This window comes from Syngnathus acus, chromosome 14, assembly GCF_901709675.1.
Source record: "Syngnathus acus chromosome 14, fSynAcu1.2, whole genome shotgun sequence".
Taxonomy (NCBI): Eukaryota; Metazoa; Chordata; class Actinopteri; order Syngnathiformes; family Syngnathidae; genus Syngnathus; species Syngnathus acus.
The window spans coordinates 5,380,507-5,406,946 of NC_051099.1; the positions used below are offsets into that span (position 1 = coordinate 5,380,507).

Sequence of the window (26,440 nt, forward strand, 5' to 3'; positions counted from 1 at the left end):
TTAGGTCTTTCATCTCCTCAATTCCGTCTCACAATAAAAATCTGGCTTCAATGACAGATTACATGAAACAATAAATAGCTCATCATGTCCAACACCCCGCCTATGCGCCTATGGTTAAAAAGCAGGAGGGGCCAAAAAAACAAAAAAAACAATGACAAAGAATGAAAGCTCAAGCTTCATTGATGTCCCTGCATCTCCTGTTTCAGGTAAAGCTCCGTCATAGTCATGTCCCACTCACTTGTGTACAATCCCATTGGGAGATCGCAGTTCCCATCCTGTGGTGGGTGTGTCTTTCTTCTCTTGCATGTTGATGTACAGTATGTGTGTGATGGGCTGGTTTTCAGATTCATTTAGGAATAATTTCTACTTCAAACTTCATTTCCCAAACTGCCCCACAGTTCTTTAATTAAGAGCAATTTAATTTAGAAATAGGATTCTTCCATGGATCCCGTTGTTTTTGTGGTTATATATTTTATGAAGGGAATTTCACTAAATATTAGAGAATCAGTCAAAGCTTTATGTCATGACTTGTCCTCCTCCCAACGCATTCAGCATTTTTGTTACCAGGTTAAGAGGATCTTGAGTTGAAACTTGACATGTATAGTAGTTGCGCAACTTCCTGACACTTTTTGTCATTGCATAGCTGGGTCATAGTAAAAAGACGCAGTGAAATAACTTATGTGTGACACAGATTACTTTATCTGTTCTGCAAGAAATTTGATACCTGACGCCTCAGATCCCTGGACACACACCTTTTTTTTATAATATGGTGATGTTACTGTTATGTAACAGCTAGGATATTATGTTTATGTCGAACTCGAAACACTAAAAAGCATTGCTGGTTTATTTTTTAAATTATAGCTACAGTAATAAATATTTTTTGTATTTTGTGAGTGAAGAATAACCTGCACTGACACCTTATCAACACTAGTGGTCCTCATTTTCCACACGTCGCCTGAATTTATGTTGCATTCAGGATAATCTGTAATATAAACTTCCGAGAAGGCTGGGGGCTCTCCTAAACGACGGAGGGTACCTGAAGGCAGCACTGCCCCTGGACGGTCCAGTCGGTTGACATGTTCCTTACGGATAAACAAATGCATGGTTCCAAGGATCTTTTGGAGCGAACTGTGTCACTTGTGCACATAGTTTGAATGTCGACGAATTTCTCCAAAGCCAAGTAACGTATCCGCTATGAGGTGAGTTTGCTTGAACTTGCAGTCAGATAATTCTGACAATTGGCTAATCAACGCATTAAAGTTAGCTCGGAATTCCTACTTCCATAGTCCCAAGAGCGTTATCGTTCTCTTTATTTCATTTGTAAAATCCAATAGTATATCTTGATATAGTTTTGCTACTCGTGTAAGGTAATTAAATAGCAGACGACAAATGGCGATGTAATACGAAGCGTCTCCGTCTGTCTGGATGTTGCAAACCATTCTGACGTTTACAGTCGCACTGTTGTTCATTACATTTTTTTTTTTTTTTTTTTAAATATCTTATTATATTGCATCATCACCTGTTGCTTTTATGGATTAACATTAGTTCGACGCTTGTGTTAGTTAAATAAACTCATTTTTGTCTTCATCGGCTAGTAAACTAGTCGGGCATGGCTTTCAGCTGCAGAAAAAAAATCATCCTGAGAAATTCCTTTTAAATTAATCTCTGTTGGTAATATTTTCAATCATTTCATTTGTGGTAACTGGAACATCAGATATTTGTAAAGGAAGAATAGTTGCTACAGCTCACCAAATTGTCGTATTGTCTTCTTACCCATCATAAATTCTTTTATCAATAGCAATTATTGTCATACCATTTTTCTGTACTCTACATACTTCTCTCTCATCATTCCAGTGTCGTGCTGTGACAACTGCATGCTGCATGTCTCACATAAAGTGTCCATCACCCACCTCTTTAAAGATATGCCTATGAATGCTGTGCCGTGACATAATGAGAAAAGGCGGCGATAACCCTCTGCTATTATCATCCAAGAAACCTTACCACGGCCAGACAAACTATGGACCGCAGCTAGAAACTGCACATGCTGTCTTGGAAGTGGAGGATGAAGAGATAAGGCACCTACAGGAGGTGACTTCCAGACGTGCATGGCGAAAAAGTAAGATTGAGGCCAAGAGCTCCGCACGCAAAACGCGATTGAATCTGGAGCAGCTGCTGCTGATGCTGTCTGGGAAGATAAATAGTGAGCAGGGAGTCTATAAATTGCATAGGCAGGAATTGGAGCTGGAAAAAGCCATCATCCTCTGCCACCTGCTGGAAACCCACCAAGATTTTATACACAAAAGACACATTGCAAGACAATTAACCCAAGATGGTGGGAGCTTCCATGTAAATCAATCTAGGACCTCCAAAATTGACCCTTGTTTATCCAAGAAGAACAGCAAACTGGACCACCCGGTACAGCGGGAAGCAAGCAGTGACTTGTGTTTAGATGACACCACCAGTGGAGCAGTGGACACCTGTTGGAGCAGTGCTCTAAAAATTCAGCACCCTCCAAACACTCCTTGTGCACATTGCAACGACCAGGCCCCCGACTACACACAGTCAACTGGTGCAAATGAGTCCCCTCCCTCCAAATGCATGGACAGAAACATGGAGGTAAGTGACTTCATATTTTCACATTGCACCATGAGCTATTTGATTGATGGTGTAAGTCTGAATAGTAGTCTGACTTAAAATAAAATAATCAAATGATTTAACATTCCAAAGAAGTGGCTTGAATTGCCTAACGAGGGCGCTCGTACAATTTTAGAGCTGTGCTTTGACTTTGAGGTCCTGTGGTCATGTGGTCAGAGTTTTCCCAAACTGGACTTTTGCTCTCGGTCACGTCTGGCCAGTCATAACAACATAACTGGGAGGAGCAATGTTGCAAAGTGTCTATTTTTATGTGCCAGAATCTTGCCCAAAGGTCTCTAAAAGGGTCTTAAAATTGCTACACACACAAGGAAAAAACGAAATATATATATATATATTAATTATAACATTGACATTGATGACATTTGTACATATTTTCATAATTATTTTAATATATTGCAATAGACAAACACATATTGCTCATTCATATTGTGAGAAACAATGTCATCATAATCATTTTAATTTTCACCAGAGTGGTTTTAAAAAAAACTTCTTTCTAATCACAAAGATTCAGCCCCTTGGCAGGCCACTAATTAATTTAGCTCGTGTGAAACGGCAGCTACACATTAGAATTAGTTCCACTTGCTGAAGTGCGTGTCGCATGCAGCCTCCCTCCCCTGCGTTGCAGTCCGTGTTGCCTCTTGAACAATCAATAGGGAGCCAACATCATTCCAGCGTCATCTCCATGGAAACGCGCTATAGTGGCTCTTATGATTGGGCACTGGCTGAATACTTGCCTTTTTGTGATAGGGTGAGGAGGAAGTCTTCCCTCCCTCCCTCACCACCCCCTCCTCTCAATGACAACCCCCCCCCGTTTCATACGCTCATTTTTCCAATCGTCCTTTTTCTTCACCTTTATGGCGCTGGAAACAACACGAGTTGTGTGGTCTGGCAGCAGGAGGCAGCCCCGATGCGCTCGGATTCTTAACGGAAGAGCTCAACTACCACGGACAGCTCAGCCTTCCGCACTAGGGACCTGTTAGTTAGGGTCCGCTCGTATCTTCTTGTTAGGTGTTTTATTCTGGACCTATATGCAACGTTTAAAGATGACATGCAAGATTGCCGGTCTTGTTTTTTGGGAGGCTATTAGGCCAAAGATGCTAAGGTATGGGTAGAGAATTTTAGCACAGCGTTACTCCAAGAATATTTTGGAGTCCGTAATCAACTTGCCATTGGAAACGGATGCCAAATAATGTTTGTTTTTTGCTTGCACTGCCCTCATTTCTGAAGACGTCATTACTCGGAGAAGGACGACACCTTTTGTCTTTAAATGACGTGATACGGGAATTGTAAGCATCATCTGTTCGTTTTGACGGAGAGCGATGTATGATCTGTGGGCTCGGCCAGAGCCGCCCGAGCAGACGTTGGTAAATATGCAGTGCCGCCAGGAGAGCCAAACTCTGGAACAAACGCAACAAGAGTTGAGGAAATCGGAAGAGCAGAGAGATTCGGGTCAAGGAGACAAGAGCGTGCCCGCCTCCGTTTGTGTCCCTTCAAAGTCGTTATTAGGAAAGAGGCACCACTCGCTCTATGAAAACCTAAATGGTTTTGAAGCAGAAGGAGATCACAAGGTATGTACTTTTGGTGTTCTCTTTTTCTCCAATTTTAGTGGACAGCAAAAAATGTGAGCTTTTGATTTAGCAGTTTATCAAAATGTTTGTTCCAGACTTCGGATTTTTATCAAATGTAACTGTTGTCCCAAACTCTGGGAATGGAGCATTACAAGTGAGTCCTGGCCTACATTTGCTAGAAGAAGAGCATTTCAAAGAAACCAAATTGGCCTGCAATTGATAGAGAAGAGTGTCACATGGCGCCAGAGTCATTTCAAGATGGATATTTTCTCCAGCCTCATATGATCTGGATACAAGTGGTGGCAGTGTTCCTACAGGACAATCGTGTCGTGACATCATTAACAACCTTGTGTAACGATTGAGTGCAACAATATTCTTTGAGTTGGCTACCAAGCTCATGTTGAAACCCTTGTTTCAAGAGTTTATTTACATAAACTAGCTTGTTCCCACAATCCAGCTTTTACTGGATAGGTCAAAGGTAGAGACAAATAAATGCCAGCACTGCACATCTCAATTTGACCTACTTTGTACCTGTGAGAGAGCAGAAAGTGGATCATTCTAGTTTTGTATAGAAGCTCATTATCACACTTGACCCTTTTTTTTCTTTTTTTGCTCGAACTGTCTAACATAAATCTAAAAGCACGTGTTGTTTCAAATATTTAGTGAACACATTTTCTGCCTGTGTTTTCAGAAGCAGTTTTATTTATTTCCCAAATGGTTTTAAGCCCACATGGTTTGTGCATATTTACATGTTATGACATTATGAATAATTGATAGATGAAGGTGCGGCTATTCTCTGGCGTATTTAAATGTCTCAACCAGCAGCCCCCAAGTCACCCCACTGTCTAGCTGTCTGCTTACAAAGCCTATCCATGGCCTCAACGGAACAGAGGTCATGCACTGCTTTCATTGTCCATTGCAAATGCAGTCATGGTGTCAACGTCACAGGGTGTAGTTATTTACAAGCGCTGTATGTACTACTACCGCTCATCCCTTTTTAGATTGTTCTACTTTTTTGAAACCACTGCTTAAAAAAAGAGCATTTTATATTTACTGTAGGAGTTGTATGTAGCACAGTGCAGCTTTCTATTTCTGTTTGTCTGGCAATGTAATTGCTGGAGCAGGCCACCATTTTTCATCTGTGCTACTGGGTGGTGTGGGATTCTTCCTTTTTTTTTTTTTTTTTTTTTTTTTTTTTTTAAAAAACACCTCTCTAAAAGGAGTAATCTGACGCCTATTTATTTATTCATTTATTTATTTTATTTTATTTTTTTTACTTATTTATTATGTCTAACAAGCTAACGCCTTAATAATAATAATCCCAGGATGCCTCAGGGGAATTTTTAATGTTTTTAATTAAGGTACCCTGCAGATGTGCTAATGGTTTGTAATGACTTTCTGCCAATAACCTTTTTTTTGTAAAATGAGTTCCCCTGCCTCCAGTAGAGATATCCATAAAGACACTAAAACCAGATAACATATTTTATTTCTTTATTTATTATTTAGAAGGTGCTCGCAGGGGATATGGCTGGAGGTTGCTTACCTCTTGGGGGGATAAAAGCAATCTGTTATGTTGGCTCTTTGTTCTCTTGCTGCTTAAAGCAGACCCCCCCCACATCATTCGTCAGCACCCCAGGCACGGCTACGAAATGCAGGATTGAGCCCCTGCACGAGAGCTGATGCAAAGCTGACTCGAGATTTTTTTTCTCCCCAGAAGTAAATGTCCCTCTCAGGCCTCATCAGTAAAATCATTAAGCTGCCAACGCTAGCACAGCAAAGTCAGGGCACTGAAAAATGTCCAAATTGTATTCTTTGCTGAGTCACTCCACACACATTCGAATGAACCTTGGAAATTAACTTTTTATGGGCATTGCTTTTCTGTCACAGTCACAACTACTGACATTCTCTGTAAAATGTTAACCCCATTATTGTGATAAGTGACTCTATTCTTCCAAACCATGGCAAAATATCACACCCTCTAAAACCACCCCACGTTTTTTTTTTTTTAATCCCTTTCCTACATTCTACCTGATCTCATTGCTCGGTGATTCAGCGCTCTCCGCCGTTGCAGCGTGGGTGCAGAGCTCTTCTTTCTGTTATGCTGACAGAGTGTGATCAGCCTATTGAGTCCATCTAATGAAAAGCCTGTCCAGTGATGATGCGTCAACTCCCCTTACTTAGCAAGTGTCATGGATGGATGCAGGGAAAAGCTTCCCATACCATATAAAAAGCATTCACACCTAAAAAAAAAAAAAAAAAGCTTGTGATTATTGCGTGCTCATATTTATTTCACAATATTTGTTCCAGAATGGTGCAGACTACCGCTTTCTGGTACGTCAGAACTTTGAACTATTGCGAGCGTTGGACGAACTTAAGAAGACATGCAGCATACTGAGGGAGGAAAATTGCCTGTTGGTAAGCCATGACTGAAGATGACACAGCACATTGTATTAACACTTATTTTTGGATGTAGGCGTTGTGTGATGCCATTTGTTACGCCCATGTGTTTAGCGGAAGAGCAGTGCTCCAGAAACGGAGGAGAAGGTCCGACGCTTGAGGAGGAAGAACACGGAACTGGCAGTGCTTGCCAAAAGACTGGAGGAGAGGGCGCGCAAATTGCAGGAGGCTAACCTCAAAATGGTACGCTGCACAAATTTAACACAGTCATGAACAGCCTCTTTGTCCTCACTCTCAACCAAATATCAAAATGGACTCCGAATCAAGCTTGCGACCTCCTGTCGATGTTCTGGAACTTAGAAGACAATCACAATACCTTAATACTTGATCCTCGTAGGTGAGCGCTCCAGCGCTGATAAGGCCCGGATCAGTGGAACATTACAAGAGGGCATTTGCACGACAGCGAGCACGTGACCTGGCCCAGCACGCCGACGCACTCTTGTGCAAGGAGAAGGAGATTGCCGCGCTGCAGCAGAACTTCAGGGAACTGGAAGCACAACTTGGCACTGCTAACGTACTGTCTATTTTTATTTTCAATTTATTACCAACCATTCTTTCAACTCTGATTGTTATAATTAATCATTTTTGTAATATTGTCTGCTATTTATTTATTTATTTTTTTGCATCTTGCAAAGTTGTACCCTGTTCTAACTCACCAGCCAGCACAGCTTCTGCTTTATGTAGACTCAAGTCTGCCCTCTGCTGGACATCAATTGTACTGCTACCAAAACTCCCATTAGGGGAAAAAAACAGTTTCTTCCAAAAGTATTGGAACATTATACCTATTCCTTTACTTTTGCTGTGGACTGAAATCATCTGGGTTTGATATCAAAACGTATTATTATTATTATATATATTATGTATATTTATTTGTTTATTTTAGCCATGCATGTGTCTGTGCAGGGTTCTCCCGTCCCATCAGTCAGAGTGGAATTTGAGAAACTGCTCAGGGAGTCTCAGAGAGAAGTTCTCCGGCTTCAAAGGCAACTGGCCGTCACCTCAACCACCCAGCACCAAAACCAAAATCCCGATCCTGGTGGCCCAGAGAAGTGTGAGACACCTGCTCAGATGGTGGATGAGGAAGGGAAGGTAAAATAAAAATAAAAAAATCACTCCTTAGAGTCCATACACTGAGCAACTCTGCAAAACTGTGTTCCCAAGCTACTGCCATTGATTTGATTCTGTGGGATATGACATCATTCAAAAAATATTATGTCCGTCCTCCTGATGTGCATATTTCCAACCTCCAAATGAAAGCATATAACATTCAGGCCTGAATGTTTACGCTGGCATGCATGCTGTTTTGCCGCGTTATATAATGGCTTGTCGTTTGAGCCGATACTAATCTGCCACAAGCCATAATGAGATGATTCCCTTTCTCCAACTTGGACTTGATCAAAGATGCAAAACTCACACACACGCTCTTGATCCTCACTACATTTCAGTCTATTCTATTCCTCAAACCCGTAGAATTGACGATATGTTGTCCACTGACTGTAGGAATCCGTTACATAATGTGGGCTTGGCGTGATTTACTACAGCAAAGTTAGTCAATGACACTACTTAACTATTTTTTTGCGACTTGTGGGGGGTGGGAAAAACTTCTGTGACTGAATAGAATCATATTCTTTTCTATGTTGAGGTTTAGCATAGCATTAGGTCCTACATATGATATTCTTTTGACAGCGCACGTGTGTGTGATGTCCAGTCCCTCCTCGGGAAGCTCAAATGAGAATGCCGATTGTGGTAATCTCTCCTTTTGTGGGCCGCATGCACACACGCACTGGCAGTGACACACGAACACCCAGAACGGGGCCATGTTGTGTGAACTCTAATCCCCTCTAACAACAGAATGGTACAGTCCAGTAATCCGCTCTCTGTTGCTGTGGCAGCGGTGAGAGGGGTTTTGGGTGCTAGGTAAGACTCCGGCCGCACCAAAGAGCCCTGCTGTGGATAACTAGCAGGCCCAGCGACAGGCTTGATGTTGCCTCCCATCACGCAAACGGGGTAGGTCATCACATCGCTTTCTATTTCCATGCCAATTCTTCTCGGCTTACCTCCTTTTTGCTACTCGGAGGTGACATTTAAGTCATGCAAAAGTTCAAATTGCCATGACACATATCCGTGTTGCTATTGCTTAATGAGTGTTATTAAAGGCTGTCTCTCATGTTGGTCACATGAATTCCTGCAGAGCTGCTCGATTCAGGATTGACAACATTTTTGTGCATGTAAATGACACTTCAAATGCACAAGGGCAGTCAACAATCCAGTTTGATATCAATCTTTGAGACGTCAGTGATCGGGCATGTATATGCTCTGTATTAAAAAGAAAATCAACGGGCAGGCCAATCCATTAAGGTGCTTTTAAAAGAAGTGATCCAGTTACCCGTTTCAGTAGTCTGCAGGGATTACACCAATGTGCTTATGGCACTCGGGGACTGCTGAATGGTGGATGCACCAGGGCCCAGGTTGTTCTTGATCCTTTCCTTTGCATGGACCTCCTCCCCAGGGCGGACTGGAGTGAAGTGGAGACAGCACAGCCACTGCTGTGCGTCCAGAGATTTGCTTATGATCCTTTGGTTGTGTGGACGGACCAAAGCCCTTAGTAATGTTAACGTGTAGCATCATCATGACGTAAGGGCAAGAACGTGACAAGCCTCCAAACATTTCAGGCCCTTACAAATGGATCCACTTGAATGGATGAAGCCATTTTACACATTGTGTGATTCTTCGCACATCAGGTTAAATTCTTCCCGTGTGCAAGGACTGGCCAGAAGACAATGAATACTAGAATCAGCAGTCTCAAAGGATTTTCATTCATGAATTTTGTTGCAACCTGCAGAATTGATCTCGTAAAAGCAAGAGACGAGTACTGTTCAATCCATTCTTCTGCAAAGTGTTCCAAAAGCCGGAGGAGAAGGAGCAGCAAAGTAGTAGAGATGTGTGATCTGCTTTTTCCTACCAAATCAAACAACCGAAAGAAAGGCATTGGAAAGTGGTGATTCTGCAATTCTTTTGCCTGGGGTTGTATTTAATCTGTTAGGTATTACGTAACCTTCTGCCTGCGTAGCCTTTTTGACAAACGGTGTCATTATTAGAGATGACATGGATGCTGATGGTATTTTGACAGTCTGCTCTTTTAAACAATTTGATCTTTTGGCTCATATGATGTGGCGTTGTAAATTTCTGCATTCTTAATGGGGCTCACCACGGGGTTACAACAAAATCCATCCTATTTAGATATTATTGAAATAAGCATCTCATACATAGACATCAAGTTTTCCAAATGATTCAATCTACTATTAAATCTGATAATCAGTCACCCAAGATATGGGGGGGGGAGATAATTGATCATATTGGTTAAAAATGGTATGCTTCATACTTAAGGTGCTTCTATTCTGACCCGACTTACCTGTGTCTTGGAGAGCGGATTTATTTTGTAACCCTTTCCGCTTTTTTCTCATAAAATCTGGTGATTGATTGTAAAGGAAAGAAAATATTGATTCTTGAAGTGGGTCAGGACCATATATCCTGAGAACCACCCATGTCAAAAGGCTGATCCTGTATTAGGTCATGGCCTTGGCATCCCTTCTTCAGCGCTTGACCATTAGTAGCTTTAAACTCAAATCAGTGATTCTCATCTCCTGACACCCTGAGAAGATAGTTGTACAGTTTTATGGAAAGACCTGTCAGCAATTGCTGTCATTAAATGCTATCCCTCCTAATTCCAATGTAAACGCAGTCATGTTTCATGCTTGAGGGAATCCCTGTGGATTATTCATTGATTCCAGCCAGACAGCGGCTAAGGAGGCAAAGCTGATAATCTGTCACTCACAAATTGTGGGGTGTCATGTGTCGTGGAACTACACTTGGACACTTACTTCCTTGCTTTCAATTCATCATTCAAATACGTACGATGGATTTTTCTAATACTATCAAAACCCTATTGAGGAAATTGATGAATGTGACCAATGGATGCTTCTCGTGTCAGGTTGTAGGAGAGACCCCGCCGCGTGTGCCGTTAGATGAATCTCCATCTAGGTGTGAGAAGACTCCCGGAGAGGAGGAGGAGGAGTCGGGGCTGCCAGTGACGCCCCCGCACCCGGGCCTCAGCCCGACTCCCCCCCAGGAGGAGAAAAATTCCCAGAAGCATCTTCACTATCTAGTCAGTAACTCGGATATCATAGACGTGTTTGTCAAATAAATGATTGAAGTCCCGTGGCCTTAAAATAAGCTGATTTCTGCAATGCTGGCACTACATCTAAGCTGCATTTCGAATAATTAAATCATGCTAAGCTATCATGTGAGAATTCTAAAAGCAAATTGTAAATGAATTCTCATATATGATCCATGTTATTTGAGTTGTGTTTTGAGTTTGTTGCCATTTTCAGGAGAGCGAGCTGACAAAGAAGAGAAAAGAATGTGAAAATCTTGAGCATGAAGCAAAGAAGCGGCAGAAGAAATGCCTGGATTTGGTAAGTCATCTTTTTTTTTTTTTTTTTCCCCCCGACTTTCTGATTTAAACCCTGCCTGGTCTTTCTGTGGCTAGGAGAGCCAGCTTGAGGATGAGCAGGGCAAAAATGAGAAGCTAGAGGAGGAGGCACATCTCCTCAGGAGGAAGGCGCAGCTGCTCGACCAGGTTGGTGTCCGTCAAGTCTGTGGTATGATGCAATCCAGGTTAAGCAACAAATGATGGAATTCTGTTTTACAGACTCGAGTTGACAATGACGATTTGAAGGAAGAACTCTCCAAAGTGAGCGCTCAACACAATTCAGTTCTCGAGGAGAACCAGAGACTCTGTGCCAAACTGGAGAACCTAGAGCAGGTCCTAAAGGTGTTCAGCGGGCCTTGAATTTTTTTTTTTTTAATGATTAAATTTGAATTGCTTTTTCACTGCTCACCACTAGTATATTTTGTCTCTCTGAGCAGCATATGCGAGAGGTCGCTGAGCGAAGGCAGCAGTTGGAATTGGAACATGAGCAGGCTCTGGCTATCCTTAAGTTCAAGCAGGATGAAATCAAACGCTTACAGCGAGTAAGAACCGCAGCACACAATTAACATTTCTGTAAAAGAGCTTTTGCCCACCAGGAGGCAACCTTTGGGCACTCGTGGTTGCCTTGAAGCACTTTTGATGGTGTCTTTCTATTCATAAAGCGCTGTGATTTTATTCTCTTTATTTGCTCTTTTTTTTTTTTCAGGCTCAGTTATTTGCCAAGAGGGAGCATGAAGGAGTGGTCCAGATGTTGGAGGTGAGCTTGTAGTCCACATCTCTGGCAGCCGCGTTGACCTTTAACCCAATTGCTGTTTCCGACGTGTATTTCATTAAAGCACGAATGGACTATTGAGGGTTTTATTTCACCAGGCAGAGAAAAAAAATGTATTGAAATGAAATTTACATCCTGCACTCTGCACCATCCAAAACAACCACAAAGTAACCATAGCAACAGCTATCTGCTGCTTCGCCAATAACACGATGGTTGTCATCGGCCATCTTATTTTGCCGACGTGTTATTTCGCCCTATCAGACTTTGTTTTGAAATGAATTGTGTATTTGATTTTAGGAGTTGGTTGAGCTGGTGTTGCGGAGGGAGCTGGTAGAGTATAGCTGTCCCTCTTCCTGTTGCTTGGCTTCTTTGTTCAACATTCTGTCTCCTTAACTCAAAAGCGTCACAATAGAAAGTCTCGCTCCTGGAATTGGCCGTTATAAAACCCAATGAATGCTAATAGACAATCTGCATCCTGACGAGATTTTCGACTCTGGCTCTTTAAGCTATTGTTGTTGTTTCAGAAGCATGGATTTGAATTTCTTTTTTTTTTTTTCCCCTTTTCTTACATCTGTGCTAACCAGAGTACACTGGACTGCATGCAGGTACTGTTGACCTTTAACCTGCTTAATCCCACGAACCGCATATTAATCTTCCCTTACACAAAATCCCGTCCCGCCCCTCTATAACCTTTATTTGCCTCCTTTCATTCCGACCCAATATTTTTGGCTTCTCCGTGTGAATTGTGACAGTTCCCTTTTATTTGGAAATGAATGTGATTGTTGTTGATTGACAGCTCTGTAAATTGTTAATACATTGCATCTTCACCTTGCTGCATCTCAGTAAGAAATCATGTTTGTGTAGGTGTTGCAGACAGGAAGTGTTGAGACTGTTTTATGTAAATGCAAGCAGGAAACCGGCACCGCAAGCACAACCTTCATGCATGTGTGTGTGAGTGAGTGGCAAATAAATAGTAATAGGGTTGAAAAATGTGTATGGGACCTTTTCTGCTTGCCATTGCTCATTTGTAATCAAAATTTCACCCACGTTGCAAGTACAGGGAAAATCGAATTAAACATGAATATTTTAAGCAGATTTGATTTGTTTCATGAGATTCAATTAAAAGAAAAATGCATCAAATGCAATATGGTGAACAATGTGCTTTTGTGCAGTCAAAGGTGCGAGATCTGGAGGAGAAGTGTCGCAGCCAGAGTGAACAGTTTGGCTTGTTGTCCCGAGAGTTGGAGAAGTTTCGACTGCAGGCCTCAAAGTCGGACCTGGCCGGCGCCGCCCTTCTCAACCACCCCGGCCTCTCTGTTCTGACAAATGGAGTGGGCCTTTCTACAGATCGAGGTAAAACACAAAAAGCCACCCAAGGTTTTTTTTTCTTTAAATGACTGTACGTAATTGAAATAGTGACTTTATTTTTAGAAACATGAGCGACTTTTATTTACACTTATTAAACAGGCGTGTTCATGCCATCCAAATACTGTACTTGAAAATACTAACTTGATTAGTTTGCAGCATGATTTATATTTTTTCTGCTTGTGGTCACAAACAAGCCCGTGCACATGCCCTTGGCTTCCTCCTCTTCACTTGTGAGTCATCTGCTGTTCCAGTCAGCCAAGCAGAAAACTGCCGCTGTCATGTGAGGGAGTGAAAAAATAAAAACAAACAAAATAAAATAAGGAATCCTATATTTTAGCTGTTTACATCTCTGCTAGTATAAATACTAGGAATACATAGGTCTCCTTTTCTGCATGTGAAAGTGCTTCTGGCCTATTTGGCTGGCATTTAACAAGTTGTGGGCAAATCTAACATCTCGCCCATACATCCGACATCTTGTTCGTGTCTTTTAGACTGCACAGATGGCTCATGGGATATGGAGTCTCTGAGCGAAATAGCCTTCTGGAGTCTCGAGGGAGGTGACACTCCCTCCTGCCCCGAGGGTAACGGTACGCCTTAGGCCTTTTCACAAAAAGCATGGCATGTTCTCGTCAGTAACGCAACTTGCATGAGACTGAGGTGAAAAGTGTCTGTGGAAAGAGTTAAGCCCCTTAGTGATGCTGGAGTGACACATGCTACCACAAGGTAGTGTGACCTCTGACTACAGACAGATGGAGGCAGGATTTCTCTGCGCTGTTTAATCAGTCAGGTTCAACCTTGAGCTTTCTGCATGTTGACCTCTGACCTAGCCAGAGTGAGAGCGATCCTGGATTGTGTATTAGCGCTCTCTTGCCTCTTTTCAGATGTGGCTGCGGCACTTCGCAGCATGGGGAGCACCCCGCACGCCGCCGGGCTGTCCAGAGCGGAACGCTCGCCGCTCACCAAGCATCGAGAGCTTCCCACCATCAGTGTCAGCAAGTCGGCCAACTCCTCCAGCAAGTCTGAGACTGCAAACCTCACCCCGAAGTCTGAGGGCCACCTTAGTCCGCACAAATCGAGCCCAACACACGAGGTATGAGAAGATGGATGATTTACTTCCGCCATCTTTCGCATCTCTATCAGATGGGAACATTTGCTTCAAAAAGGAGCAAAACACTAAAAAACTTGCAGATTAGGATATGAAACTCCAAAAAATCCAATATTAGGGTTATATAATCACATTAAATCTCATGCGGGGACATTAGCTATATAAGCTTTTCCATTCATTAAATTAGGTACAGGCTCTTGTGTTACCGTCTGTGTGTTATGTGACCGACAGGTTTGGTCAGAGGTCTTATCATTCAGTCTGCAGGCCTCCCCTTCAATTCAATAAAGATCGTGTTTGGTCAAATAATCCAGCCGCCACTGGATTATGTGGGTCAAATGGTCGTAGTTGTAAAATGCTTTACAGGGACGCTATAAATATACTCATGAGATGAATGGATTTGACATACTCAAACAGCTTGTCACTTTTTTTAGTGTTAAGGATAAAGCACATTTTGATATCTTGCTTTACTTTGAGCGTTAATGACGTGCTATTTTTAGGAATGAGCTAGGCTGGCTTTAGCGGTTGAGTTTCACGCCACGTTTGTGATGTTCTCAGGTCGACACAGCCAGTGAGGTGGAGGAGCTGGATGTGGACCTGGCCCCTGCACCTTACGCTGCCAGCAGAGGCGCATCAAAGCTGCAGGTTTTTATTGCACGATACAGGTTTGTACATTTTTGATCGACACAAAGAACGAGGATCTTATCTTGAGCTAACGTGCTGGCGAATGCACGTCAAACAGCTATAATCCTTACGATGGGCCCAATGACAACCCCGAAATGGAGCTACCACTCACTGCAGGAGAATACATCTATGTGTACGGAGGCATGGATGATGACGGCTTCTATGAAGGTAGGTTGACACTATATTTTTGTATACAATTTCATATTTGTTATTGGGTTTTTTCCCTCCCCCAGGCGAGTTGGTAGACGGAAGGAGAGGGCTGGTCCCCTCCAATTTCGTGGAACCCGTGTCAGATGACGACGTCATGGGTACGGATCCGCCAGAGACTATTGAGCTAAGCCACAACAGCAGTTTGCACAGTGCCAGCCACCAGCATCACCTCCACGCAAGTGTCCGCGCCTCCGATAGAAGCGAGCTCTCTTCCGTCTGCGGCCCCGCCTCCGCCTCTTCCAATTCGGCCTTGGCTGTCTCAGCCCCCCTCACCAATGGCCTGGACTTGGATTTGGAGGAGGTGGGAGCGGACACTGTGCCTTACCCACGTAAGCTCACCCTCATCAAGCAGCTCGCCAAGAGCATCATCATCAGCTGGGACCCTCCGTCGGTGCCGGCCGGGTGGGGCAACGTGTGGAGTTACAACGTCTACGTGGACCAGGAGCTCCGGCTCAACGTGCCCTTCGGCGCCCAGACCAAGGCGGTGCTGGAGAGACTGGACATCAACCTCAAGGCTTACCGCGTGTCCGTGCAAAGCCTGACGGAAAAGGGACTTTCGGACCAGCTGCGCTGCAGCATGCTCATCGGCAGGGACGTTTGCGTGGCCCCGACGCAGCTGCGCGTGGACCGGCTCACGGCTACGTCCGCCAACCTGTCGTGGCTTCCCAGCAACAGCAACTACGTGCACATTGTGTTCTTGAATGAGGAGGAGTGCGAGCTGGTCAAGGCTGGCTGCTATTCGCTGTGCCTCAATAACCTCTTACCCAGCCTGCGGTACAGCGTCAAAGTGGAGGCGCGGCCGCACCGCACGCCTTGGGAGTTACCCGTGGAGCGACGTCAACGCACAAGTGCCACCATCAACTTCAGCACGCTAATGGCAGGTCAGGATCTGATAGTTGCTCATCTGATTACATTTACCTGTGAGTTTTGAATAGTTTTTCCGTTCAAGTGAAATGGACTACCCTACAAAACTACAGAGTTGGACCAGTCAAGCTGAAGAACATTTGGCTTTGACAGTTTCCCATTTGTAGATGTTTTAGCAAAGTAGTGATTTTTTTTTTTAGGAATTTAGATTAGTGACTAGTGTAATGTCTTTTGATTAAGTTCATTAAATGACGGCCTCAACTTTGCTTAAGTTTCATGCCCGCAGTCTGGGAACGCAGGTACATATTGTTTTTGAATGTCTCTTGGAGGATTGTAGTTGTGATTGCCATTCCACCACTAAGACTGGCTGTGATTTTCTGCAGGCCCCCCTGACGCTCCATTAGATGTACAGTTGGAGCACGGTCCTTCACCAGGTATCGCTCTCATCAGCTGGCTGCCCGTCACCATTGATTGTGCCGGGACCTCCAACGGAGTCCGTGTCACTGGATACACCATATATGCAGATAAGAAGAAGGTATGACCCCCCCCCCCGTTTATGAAATATCCGTCAACTGGAAATCAGTCCTTATTTTGTTTTCCAAACAAAGGTGCTGGAGGTGTCTTCTCCAACAGCCGGCAGCGCTCTGCTGGGACCCTCCCAGATCCAGTCCCTACAGGCAGCTCAGGAGCTCACTGTTCGCACCATGTCAGCACACGGGGAATCTTGTGACTCTTTCCCAGTCAACGTGCCGTCCAAAATGGCCGCCATTATGGCCGGTTCGCTCGCGAGCGCCCCGGTGGCGCCGCCCCACGCCTGCGAGCCCGTCGGAACCACAAACCTGCCCCCGTTATTGTCTTTGGGAAAGTCCGCTGCCAATGCCTCCCCAGTCTGCCCGTCACCTCCGAACAGAGACATTTCTAGCCTCACAGCGGAGGCCGCTGCCAACTCTCCCCAAGTCCCACACTCACCAGCCTCATTTGTAAAGGCCTGGGCCGACCCCACGTCCGCACCCGAGGCCACGTCGCCCGTTACGTCGCTCGTCACCCCAGTGGTAATCAACCAGATTCTCACCTCGTCTTCCAGTTAAATCCGTTCGATTGACTGTTCTGTTCTTTCAGCAGATGACGTGCCCTGCTTGGTCGGCTCCCCAAGCGCCTCCTGTAATGGCGGTCGCACAAACACCAGAGGCGCCACCGCCGGCGGCGACCACGTCGGATCAACGCAGAGATGCCGATAGCCCCGGAACGATACGTCCCTTCCCATCCATTACAGATTTCATCGAAGATCCCTGTGCCAAACTGGAAGCGCCGGAGCGCGTCCCCACACCGCCCGAAGCCCCAATCACAGACCTCCTTAACCCTTCGGACACTTTAATCCTTCGACCCCCGAGTACTTCACCGCTGGACTCTGAGGTTGAGGAGGAACAAGAGAACAAACGCTTAGTGTCAATTGAGGAGTTTTTGAGACAAGACAAGGACCCAGCGTACACAAAGGGACAACAGGTTAGCTCTCGCCCGTTGATTATCATTTCCAAGTGCTTTGAATCCAATCAACTGTTTCCAAGAAGCCTTGACGGGAATGTTTGTGTCATTGCAGAGCTTTGGCACAGAGCCACCCAATGACTACCTGGCTGACAATAGCCGCTCAGACCTGTCTGACATCCTAGAAGAGGAAGAAGAAGTTTACTCCGACCACCTGGCGGAAGCGCCCAACAGGGGATACACAATTACAGCTGGCAGAGTACGTATCCACGCGTCAACTCATACCAGTCATTTTCTTTGCCCGAGTTACGTATATATTTAAAATAGCATTTTCTGATTGTCATTCCTGTTTCATCTCTTTTGATTTTGCATGACTCTTTTTGCCTGCTTTATTTCACCATCTTTCTCGCTGGGTAACGGATACGATCGTAGGTAACCAAATCGGAGCCTTCAGACAGTGATGAAGATGTTCTTGAGAGGATCCTTAAGTTGCCCCTTCAGCCGTACCACGACAAGCAGCTGTTTAATATTCCCGAGGTGACAGAGGAAGAAGACGGCCCTTCACGTCATCACATACAGATTCAACAGAGGCCCGGCCACCTTCAACCCAGAGGCTTCCTTCGTCAGTATCACCACCATCCACAGCAGCACCACTTCAACGTGGATCCCGGATCCCTCACTAAAGAGCCTTTAACGAAGCAAGTCAAACCCAAGACGCAGCACAGAGTTCACTATTCGGATGCAGCCGACGCTGTCGGTTATGCCGAAGAAAAAGAAGTGCGTGGATGTGAAGGTCCGGCCACCAGGCGAGGTCCCGTCCGCTGTCCTGCCCCCAACAAAGACAGAGTACTACTTCGAGGGTTAGGGGACCGCCTTAGGAGGGAGGCCATGCTCCGGAGTCAGAAGGCTGCAACGGCGGCAGCGTCTAACTCGGGCCATGACCCTACCCCGCCGCCAAGAACCTACCCAGTAAGCAAAACAGTACGCACCGTCAAATCACCAATTGGGCGTCGGATGGAGATTGACGTGGACTATGGGACGGATGACAATGAGGAAGCAGATGCCACAGGGGAAGTGGTGCTAGAACAGATGAGCTCAGAGTGGTGGATCGAAAGCGCTCCAGTGGAGCACAGAGGACCTTCCTACCGCCAAGGAAGAAAGACCTTGGTAAAAAGTTGACTTCCCCTTTCAGCTTTGCCCCAGCCCCATTTTTACCCCTTTTTAGCAGTTGGCCCTTCCCTGTACTATAGCTCCAATCATCAATCCCTATTTGCTTTTACTTGATCCGTCAAAGTTGCTTTTATGTAGGTCACTGTCGTTTGCTAAAGGCACTAATACGATACGGATTTTTCTTTTTTTTTTACATCGACCTGATATTCTAGCTCATCTTCATTGACTTTGTAACAAGAGGCTTTGCATCTCCATGTGTGTGATCTGGTTCTTGGTGGTGTGCAACAAAAAATGTACTGCGGAGTGTTGCGTAAAATTCCTCTTCAATGAACTCATGAGCAAAAAAATAAAAATAGTATCAGTGTGTAAGCTGGAAGCCACAATCAGGGTGTGAAATTTAACACCGGAAAAGCTGTTAATAACGTTGCCTTATTGGAGAAAAGATTATTCCAATGAAGCGAGAATGAGAATTTGCTTTTTCCTCCCCCTTTGTTGTGCTTCCCCTGTAAATTGCTGCTGTCCATCCTTCCCTTGTGTTTGAGATGTTTTCCTTATTTCCATTTTCTGTTTGGTTGCGCAGGAGCCCAGTCAACTAACAAGATTGGAGGCGGGTCCATCATGGGGGCCGGACTCCAAATCAGTGGCTTTGCAAAGCCAGCAGCCGAAAGGTCAGAGACTTTCTCTTTTTTTTTTTTTTTTTTTTTTTTTTTTTCCTGCAGCGGGAATGTTGAAGTGATGCCAGCCCACCTGTGCTTCCTTCCCTCCCTCCCTCCCGCACGCCGCTAGTCAGATTAGCAGCATGTGTGGCTAGGGAGGAGTGCCAGCAGTGATGGAGAAGTGGGAGCAGCCCACTAAGCTGAGAACAAGCTTACCGTAACCTAAAGTGGCTTGTCATGACAGGGGGAAGTGACAATCTTAAAATAGTCACATTGATTAGCTGACCAAACCAGCAATGTTCCTCTTGCTTTCTCCTTTTATTTATTTTTATTTATTTTTTTATTCAACGAGACTCACTTTTTTGCTAGATCCGAATATTCAACACGCATTCAAGTCGATGCCAATTTTACCGTGGGGCCTGTCAGACTTTCTGTCTTCATCAGTAAGGATGTGAAACCGCAAGTTCTCTGTCCATGCTTCTCGCCAGCCACAGATGGCCTCCATAATGAGATAGAGAGCAGCTTCTCTTCGGAGCAGCTTAAGTCTCACTACAGCCCTTCAAATTTCTCTCACTTTTGGATCGACACGGTCACAAGTTGCCGGGTCACGGCAGCATTACGTATGCCTCACCACTGCAATGCAGAGGCGGCCCCTAAATGTTTTCCTTTTTTTATATTCAATCACGAATGCAACGGAGCATACGAATTATGAAAGTCCTTGTTTCGCGGGGGGAAAAAAAAAAAAAAGTAGCATGCAATAAATGGCACGTACGTGTTGCAAGTTGTTTGATCTAGATGAGATTGTGTCAAGCAGCACAGTTTCCCTTTCTTGCTGGCTTGGCTGTTGCAGATCATGAACGAGTGTGTGTTTGTCAAACAGCTCACACAGCTTAGGATCAGTGCTTTAGCTTGATTACCTCTTTTAAGGACACGCCGGACGGAGCTAAACGAGGAGCAAGCTCCAGCAACCGGCCTTGCAAGCATTTGTACAATATGTCAAGAACTTGAATAAATGATTTATTTTTTTGAATGATTTATTCTTCACGCACTTCTTGCAGGTTCTTTTGACTCAGCCAAGAAAAAAGGAGATCCCAGCCAATTGCGCATCTTTGTGGCCCTCTTCCCTTATGAGCCTGCCACCATGTCACCTAACCCGGACGCCGCTGAGGAAGAGCTGCCTTTTCGAGAAGGACAGATTATCACAGTATGCACAATATCATCAACAGAAGAAAGATTTCACCCTATAAGCATTTCTACTATTTGAATCCAGTGAACGTATTAGTGATGCCAGCAGTTCCTGAATTAAGAGCTGTTTTTCTACTCAGGTTTACGGTGATAAAGATTCAGACGGGTTCTACCGAGGAGAGTCCGCTGGTCGTTCGGGCTACGTGCCTTGCAACATGGTGTCCGAGATCCAGGTGGAGGATGAAGAAACCCGGCAGCAGCTTCTGCAGCAGGGCTTCTTATCAACCCCAGCGCCCGTAGAGAAGATAGGTATGGAATTTCTTTCAAATATGGATTGATGACCTGAAATTTATTTGCTCTTGGGCATCCGTACTAAAAGATTTCATGTGCATAGTCTCACCCTTGTTCATGATTTAATGCAACGGGAAAATGGCTACCTACTAATGCACAAAGTTAAACCCGCTTTGCAAAGTTAGTGGGCCTTATGCAGCAGATTTTCAGATCCATTTTGAACACGGCAGAGGGGGGAAAATACGTTTTCAGTAGCAGACAGCTTGGCCAAAGATCAAATCACATTGAAAGTGCACAAGTGTGAAAAAGTGGGTGCTGATATAATCAACATGTGACAGCTAGCGCCATACTCAGTTTTTCCATTTTCAATGGAGAGATTTTCAACTCTTGTGATTTCAGTGAGGATATGAGCATAACGTACAGTGTAAAGAAAGTCATGATCGCAGCTAAAGGCTAATCATAATGACACTTACTTGAACAATCAAACGTCATCTATCGTTCCTGCATGAGGCCCACTTTTCTTTTCTTTTTTTTAAATCTCCAATATAAATGTGTGCTATAAGGATACTTATTGTTTTTCAATTCTACTGTGTTGCTGTTATGGAAATCATAACCATCAGATGCAATGGCTGTTTTTGTTGCCTTGCAAATTCAAGCTGACACTTTGCTTGCGTTTCCTGCTTTGTAGCCAGTGCCGAGCAGCGAGTCATCGTTAACGCTCCAAAACCTTTTTCACTTCCACTGGCACACGCGACTTTCACGATGTCTGCTGCTTGCTGCTTTGTTACTGGCTTTTCGTTGGCTCTTTGTTTGCACCCCCTGTCCTTTTTGCTCTGATTTTTTTATTTTGGTGTCACCTATTTTGGTTTTCTATTCTAAAATCCCATGAAGGCACTCGCACACATGCACAGCTCCCACGTCGCCCTGTTCCACCGGCCAAACCGAGACGATCCAAGAAAGGTGTGTCCCATTCCCGCTGCCCTCCTTTTTTGGCTCTTCTCTGCTTTGCGTCTCTTTTTGTCTCTTTCGCCTCATCAATTACATTTCACACAGTGACCAGAGGGGATTTAGAATAGCTCCGTCACTTTCATATTCTGCCATTAAAGCCGTTTTGTACCGTTCTAGTACTGTGCAAACTCTAAAGTTGTATATTTTGTTGGCTAACCAATTAGCGCTTTGACCAAATATGATTGAAAATTCTAAAATCTCAAAAACATAAAGGATTGTTTCTTACTTCTTGTAGTCGGCACATTTACCAGGCTCCTAATCCCTTCTGATCATTATCTGTGAGTTAGTGCCGACTGTAAATTCAAGATCACTTTTTTAGCCTACGAGGTGTCATATCCAGTATGTTTCTACAAACAAATGTTTCCATTTTATCCCCCGTCTCGTCTCTTCCAGTGGAGTCTGCAACACTCTGGGAGGAGAGTGTAGACTCCTCCAGTCAAGGTTTGTCATTTGCCCTTTGACCCTTAAACTCCTCTGCATGATGACATCTGTGGACGGACGGAAGTTCTGTCAACAACTTGCATGTGCGGTGTTCATCTTGTATTTTCATGTCATTGTTGGTTGTGTCAACGTGTAACTCTTCATCCACCAGTACAAGAATTTGATTTTTTTTTCTTCCCTGAGTGTACTCCCAATTTCCTAAAACATAATAGGAGTGTAAGTGGTTGTCTGCGTTGGCCATTTTGTTGACTATCCATTTTTTTCCACTCACCCAATGCAATGAATTATGACAACATGTCTTTCATTAATTCTTCATTAACATCTTGACGTTAGCGATTGCAAGCATCCTCACTCTTCTTTCCTCAGGGCGCATCATTTTTTTAACTCATCTTTTTCTTCACGTTCACTTGCAGTGGTGCTTCGCTCTGCATTCTGGTTGTCACCTTAAACATGGACGAACCTGTCTTATGATATATTTTCCTGCATGTGTAGATGCAAGGAGCCAGGCAGCTGCTGCACCAGCAGCAAACTCCGCCCCAGGATCTCGCCGGATGGTGGCCATCTTTGATTACGATCCGCGGGAGAGCTCACCCAACACCGATATCGAGGTCAGACACGCTGAGAAGTATTTGTTATTGCTTGCGTGCGTTTGTCTGACTTTCACAATTTGAATTAGGCCGAGTTGACCTTCAGCGCTGGAGACATCATCCATGTGATTGGGGATATGGATGAAGATGGCTTCTTCTATGTAAATATTGTATTAAAAAAAATGAGGGTGGCTTCTGATTCTGGAAACAAAAGTGCATTTTTTGTACTTTTCTGTTTGTATTAGGGTGACTTGAATGGACAACGTGGCTTGGTGCCGTCCAATTTCCTGCAAGCTTTAGCAGAAGATGCTGCAGCCGAGCATGCCTCCGCTCAGCCTGCACCAGAACACAAGAAAGAATCACAGGTAGCTAAGTACTTGCAGTTTGTGGCCTGACTTTGCTTTTTTTTTTTTTAACTCATTTCCTCCTCACCTTTTGTCTTTTTTTTTTCAAACTGTCAATTGCTGTCTTACACTATTCTGTTTCTATTTCTCAAACTTGGTTGCTTTTTTTTTCTTTTCCGCCCACCGCTCCGCCATTTCCTGCATGACCTTTTTGCAGAAGCAGAAACGAACAGTGCACTTTGAGACTTGATTGTAAGTGTTGTCTGAATGGAAGCCAGTGTCTTCTCCATTCACTCCCTGTTTGTTCATGTTCTTCCACTGTAGATCCACATTGCTCCCTGGATTCAATCCAAATGTTTTTAGTTACGTGCTCCCTCCTTGTGTACTGTAATGACTGTGCTCTCGTACTTCAATTAGTGCAACAGAACTTTATCACCAAACCCTTTTCTTCAATGTTTTTTTTTGTCCGCCCCCCCCCTGAAGGGAAGCTCCTCTATAGATCAACAAGATCCCAGGCCCTCAACAAACCACGATACTTTCATCCCTCAAGAAGAACCTCCATGCCCCCAGCCAACAGAAGACTCAGAACCACTGGCCGTAAGCAGCACATTAGAACCGGACCCCGCCTCTCCTCCAGCCCCTCACCCAGCGCTGGCCGATTGCTCTGCAGCAGGCAAAAAGAAGAAAGGCTTCTTCTCCAAAGGCAAGAAACTGTTCAAAAGGTTTGGATCCAGCAAGAAAGAATGAAAGGCAGGACCTGATACTTGATACCATTTTTTATTTTTTGAAGCACTTTCTTTCTCTTCCCGATTCAGTCAGTGGCAATCACAGCTGGTAACCTTCAGTCATTTATTCAATTTAACCAATAAGTACATTTGCCTTAGAAAACTGCTAGACAAGCTTGGAATGAAATGTGCAATCTCGCTACTCCAGCAATAGCTAATTATCAAAGCACCAGCAGCAGCTCCTTCTGTAGTTGTCGCAATAGAAACTGAAAGGTGTGGCGTCGCTCCACGACAGAAGGCCTCATGGAGCTTTGACTAAACGAAAGCTAACTTGTAGAAGCAGCAGCAGTCTTCCTCATCTGTTGGATGATTATTCACACATTCATTTTATCCCTAATGTGTTTCCGATGTTTGTCATAATGATTATGTTCTGTATCGTAGACTCGCTGGAGTGTGCATGCAGTCGTTGAGTGGCACTAAAGACGGGGATGTGTGTGTTTGCGCTGTGTGTGTAAGCGTGCGTGCGCGCTATCCAAAGCAAATGCCTTTTTCCGATATTAGCACCGGAGCTCTCGAATTTGTCGCCACCGGCCTAATCGATGCATCCAAGCTAGCTTTGTAAAAAGAGCTTTTGAATTGAACAACTGCAATAATAACGTTTATTTCGATGCCCTCCTGATATTTTTTTCACGGTTGTGGATAGTGTGCAGAAAGAGTGACATCTCCATGTGGAAAATGCCAAAATCTTGAGGTGCTTTTCCTGTTTGAAAACGCTGCAAAGAACTTCTTCGAGCTTGCAGCCATTTTTAACCTGGAACTGTTACAAGCTAACTACTTAAGTAATTAGTCATTGTTAGTCAGAGAGAGCGGAGTCAATGGGGGTGGGAAATTTGAAAACGAGCCAGCACGTAGGTAAGGCTGAGACCGCAATTAACCATCTCCACCCCCTTTTTTTTTTTTTTTTTTAGAGGCCAGAAGTTGTCGGAGTGTACAAAAACTCTTTGTGTTGTTCGATTGTATTTACGGCCTTGAATGCACAAGTATTACGTAACTCTACCTGCTGTTTAGTAAGTAGACTGCAAATGTAGTAAACAGTATTTAGCCTTACAAGATGATATTGTTTAGTCTTCATATGTTGTTGTTTACAGCATATTTATTGATTGCATGAATACCAATATTATGCCCATATTATGCCTTATTTATTCATTTCATATTTATATTTTCTGTCTGACAATTTGAGGTGGAGATTGTCCAAATGCAGTGAAAAGATCGTTGTATATATAAGGAACAGTGTTTGGATCCGTTTTCCTGTATTTATATTGTAAAAACCTTTTTATATGGCATAAAAATGTTTTTATTACCGATTCGCAAGCTCATCTGTAAATATTTTTTGCATGTCCATGCGGCGTCCATGCGGTAAAGGCTTAGTATGCAAAAGAATTGAAAGGTGGGTCTTTTGATACAAAAGAAAGTGTCTATTTTCACATTAAACAAAAAGTGCATTGAGCATGTGAATTTCTCTGTTTTGTGCAAGAATGGAAGCAAAGTAGGTCATCACTTCTTTATTTCAAACTTAAGACATTTCACTTTAGGTACATACAATGTTTTTTTCTTTTCTAGAAATGGAGGAAAGAGTTTGCAGGCTTTGCTCCGAGCCACACGGCACCCATGTGAACTAGCACAAACCACACTCTGGGTAACGTGGAGCCTCGCGAGACATACTAAGCCGCTTCCTCTTTTTTTTTTTTTTTTTGACTTCCGGAGAGAGGCCGCACTGTCCCCGAAGCCAACAGTACACTCATCCATAAAGTAGGAAACACTACACTGTGGCGAGGAGTTTAGTAGTGCTTTCTACTTTATGGATGACTGCACTGTATATCTGTTGGTGGTCTTCCAGCATCTGTGGTCTTCTCTTCTGCACCTGCACAGGAACACACTGCAACCCCCCCTCCCCCCCCTCCCCATCCCACCACCGACACTTCGATCACCACACATGCAGTTAACATTCCCCCGTCGAGCCGTTTCTGCTCTTGAAAAGTCAATTTGGTTAGTTTGCTTGCTAATGAAAATCTTTTTTTTTTCTTTTTCCTCCATAAGTGCGAAAAATGTCCCTTTCTTGTGTCTCCATGTCTAAAAGTCCTGCCACAGGAAGCGCTATCTTGAAGAAGCCATTTTGGCTGGCGTGAGTAAGCTTTTTTTTTATCATTCACAAGTTGCGTCAAAAAAAAAGCAAACTTATCATTAAAGTCGGAATCACATTGATGTAAACATACAGAGGAATCATTAAAAATAACGCGTAACCGTTTCAGAGCAAAGAAAAAACATTTTGAATCGCAGCGGCACTTGTGTCGCCGATTCCGAATTTCAAAATTTCTATCA

At 44.0% G+C, this 26,440-nt stretch overlaps 1 protein-coding gene across 17 annotated transcripts; it reads left to right on the forward strand.

The window, feature by feature from the left end:
• Positions 1 to 1,019: 1,019 nt before the first annotated feature.
• LOC119133504 (peripheral-type benzodiazepine receptor-associated protein 1-like) lies at positions 1,020 to 25,848 on the forward strand. Of its 17 annotated transcripts, XM_037269417.1 has the most exons (35): positions 1,020 to 1,199; positions 1,855 to 2,616; positions 6,531 to 6,638; positions 6,735 to 6,863; positions 7,018 to 7,194; positions 7,584 to 7,769; positions 10,672 to 10,845; positions 11,072 to 11,155; positions 11,230 to 11,319; positions 11,392 to 11,514; positions 11,610 to 11,714; positions 11,879 to 11,929; positions 12,242 to 12,274; positions 13,117 to 13,297; positions 13,804 to 13,899; positions 14,194 to 14,402; positions 14,973 to 15,079; positions 15,157 to 15,266; positions 15,332 to 16,189; positions 16,445 to 16,471; positions 16,556 to 16,707; positions 16,781 to 17,224; positions 17,292 to 17,675; positions 17,770 to 17,913; positions 18,087 to 18,821; positions 19,405 to 19,492; positions 20,539 to 20,684; positions 20,806 to 20,974; positions 21,848 to 21,916; positions 22,358 to 22,405; positions 22,898 to 23,013; positions 23,082 to 23,153; positions 23,238 to 23,357; positions 23,554 to 23,588; positions 23,820 to 23,949. In XM_037269417.1, exons 2-34 carry the CDS (start codon positions 1,933 to 1,935, stop codon positions 23,584 to 23,586), a joined length of 6,252 nt encoding a protein of 2,083 aa, XP_037125312.1. In that variant the 5' UTR covers positions 1,020 to 1,199; positions 1,855 to 1,932; the 3' UTR covers positions 23,587 to 23,588; positions 23,820 to 23,949. The 17 variants fall into 17 exon arrangements, with proteins under 17 accessions (XP_037125312.1, XP_037125300.1, XP_037125301.1 ...); XM_037269405.1 differs by lacking the exon at positions 23,554 to 23,588 and having other exon boundaries at positions 1,021 to 1,199; positions 23,820 to 25,848; XM_037269406.1 differs by lacking the exon at positions 23,554 to 23,588 and having other exon boundaries at positions 1,021 to 1,199; positions 17,295 to 17,675; positions 23,820 to 25,848.
• The last annotated feature ends 592 nt before the right edge of the window (positions 25,849 to 26,440 follow it).

Coding starts and splice junctions, on each gene's coding strand:
- LOC119133504 (XM_037269405.1), top strand. CDS start 1,933: ATGCTGTGCCGTGACATAATGAGAAAAGGCGGCGATAACCCTCTGCTA. Junction 2,617..6,530: donor GCATGGACAGAAACATGGAG/GTAAGTGACTTC, acceptor TATTTGTTCCAG/AATGGTGCAGACTACCGCTT. Junction 17,676..17,769: donor CGTACACAAAGGGACAACAG/GTTAGCTCTCGC, acceptor GTGTCATTGCAG/AGCTTTGGCACAGAGCCACC.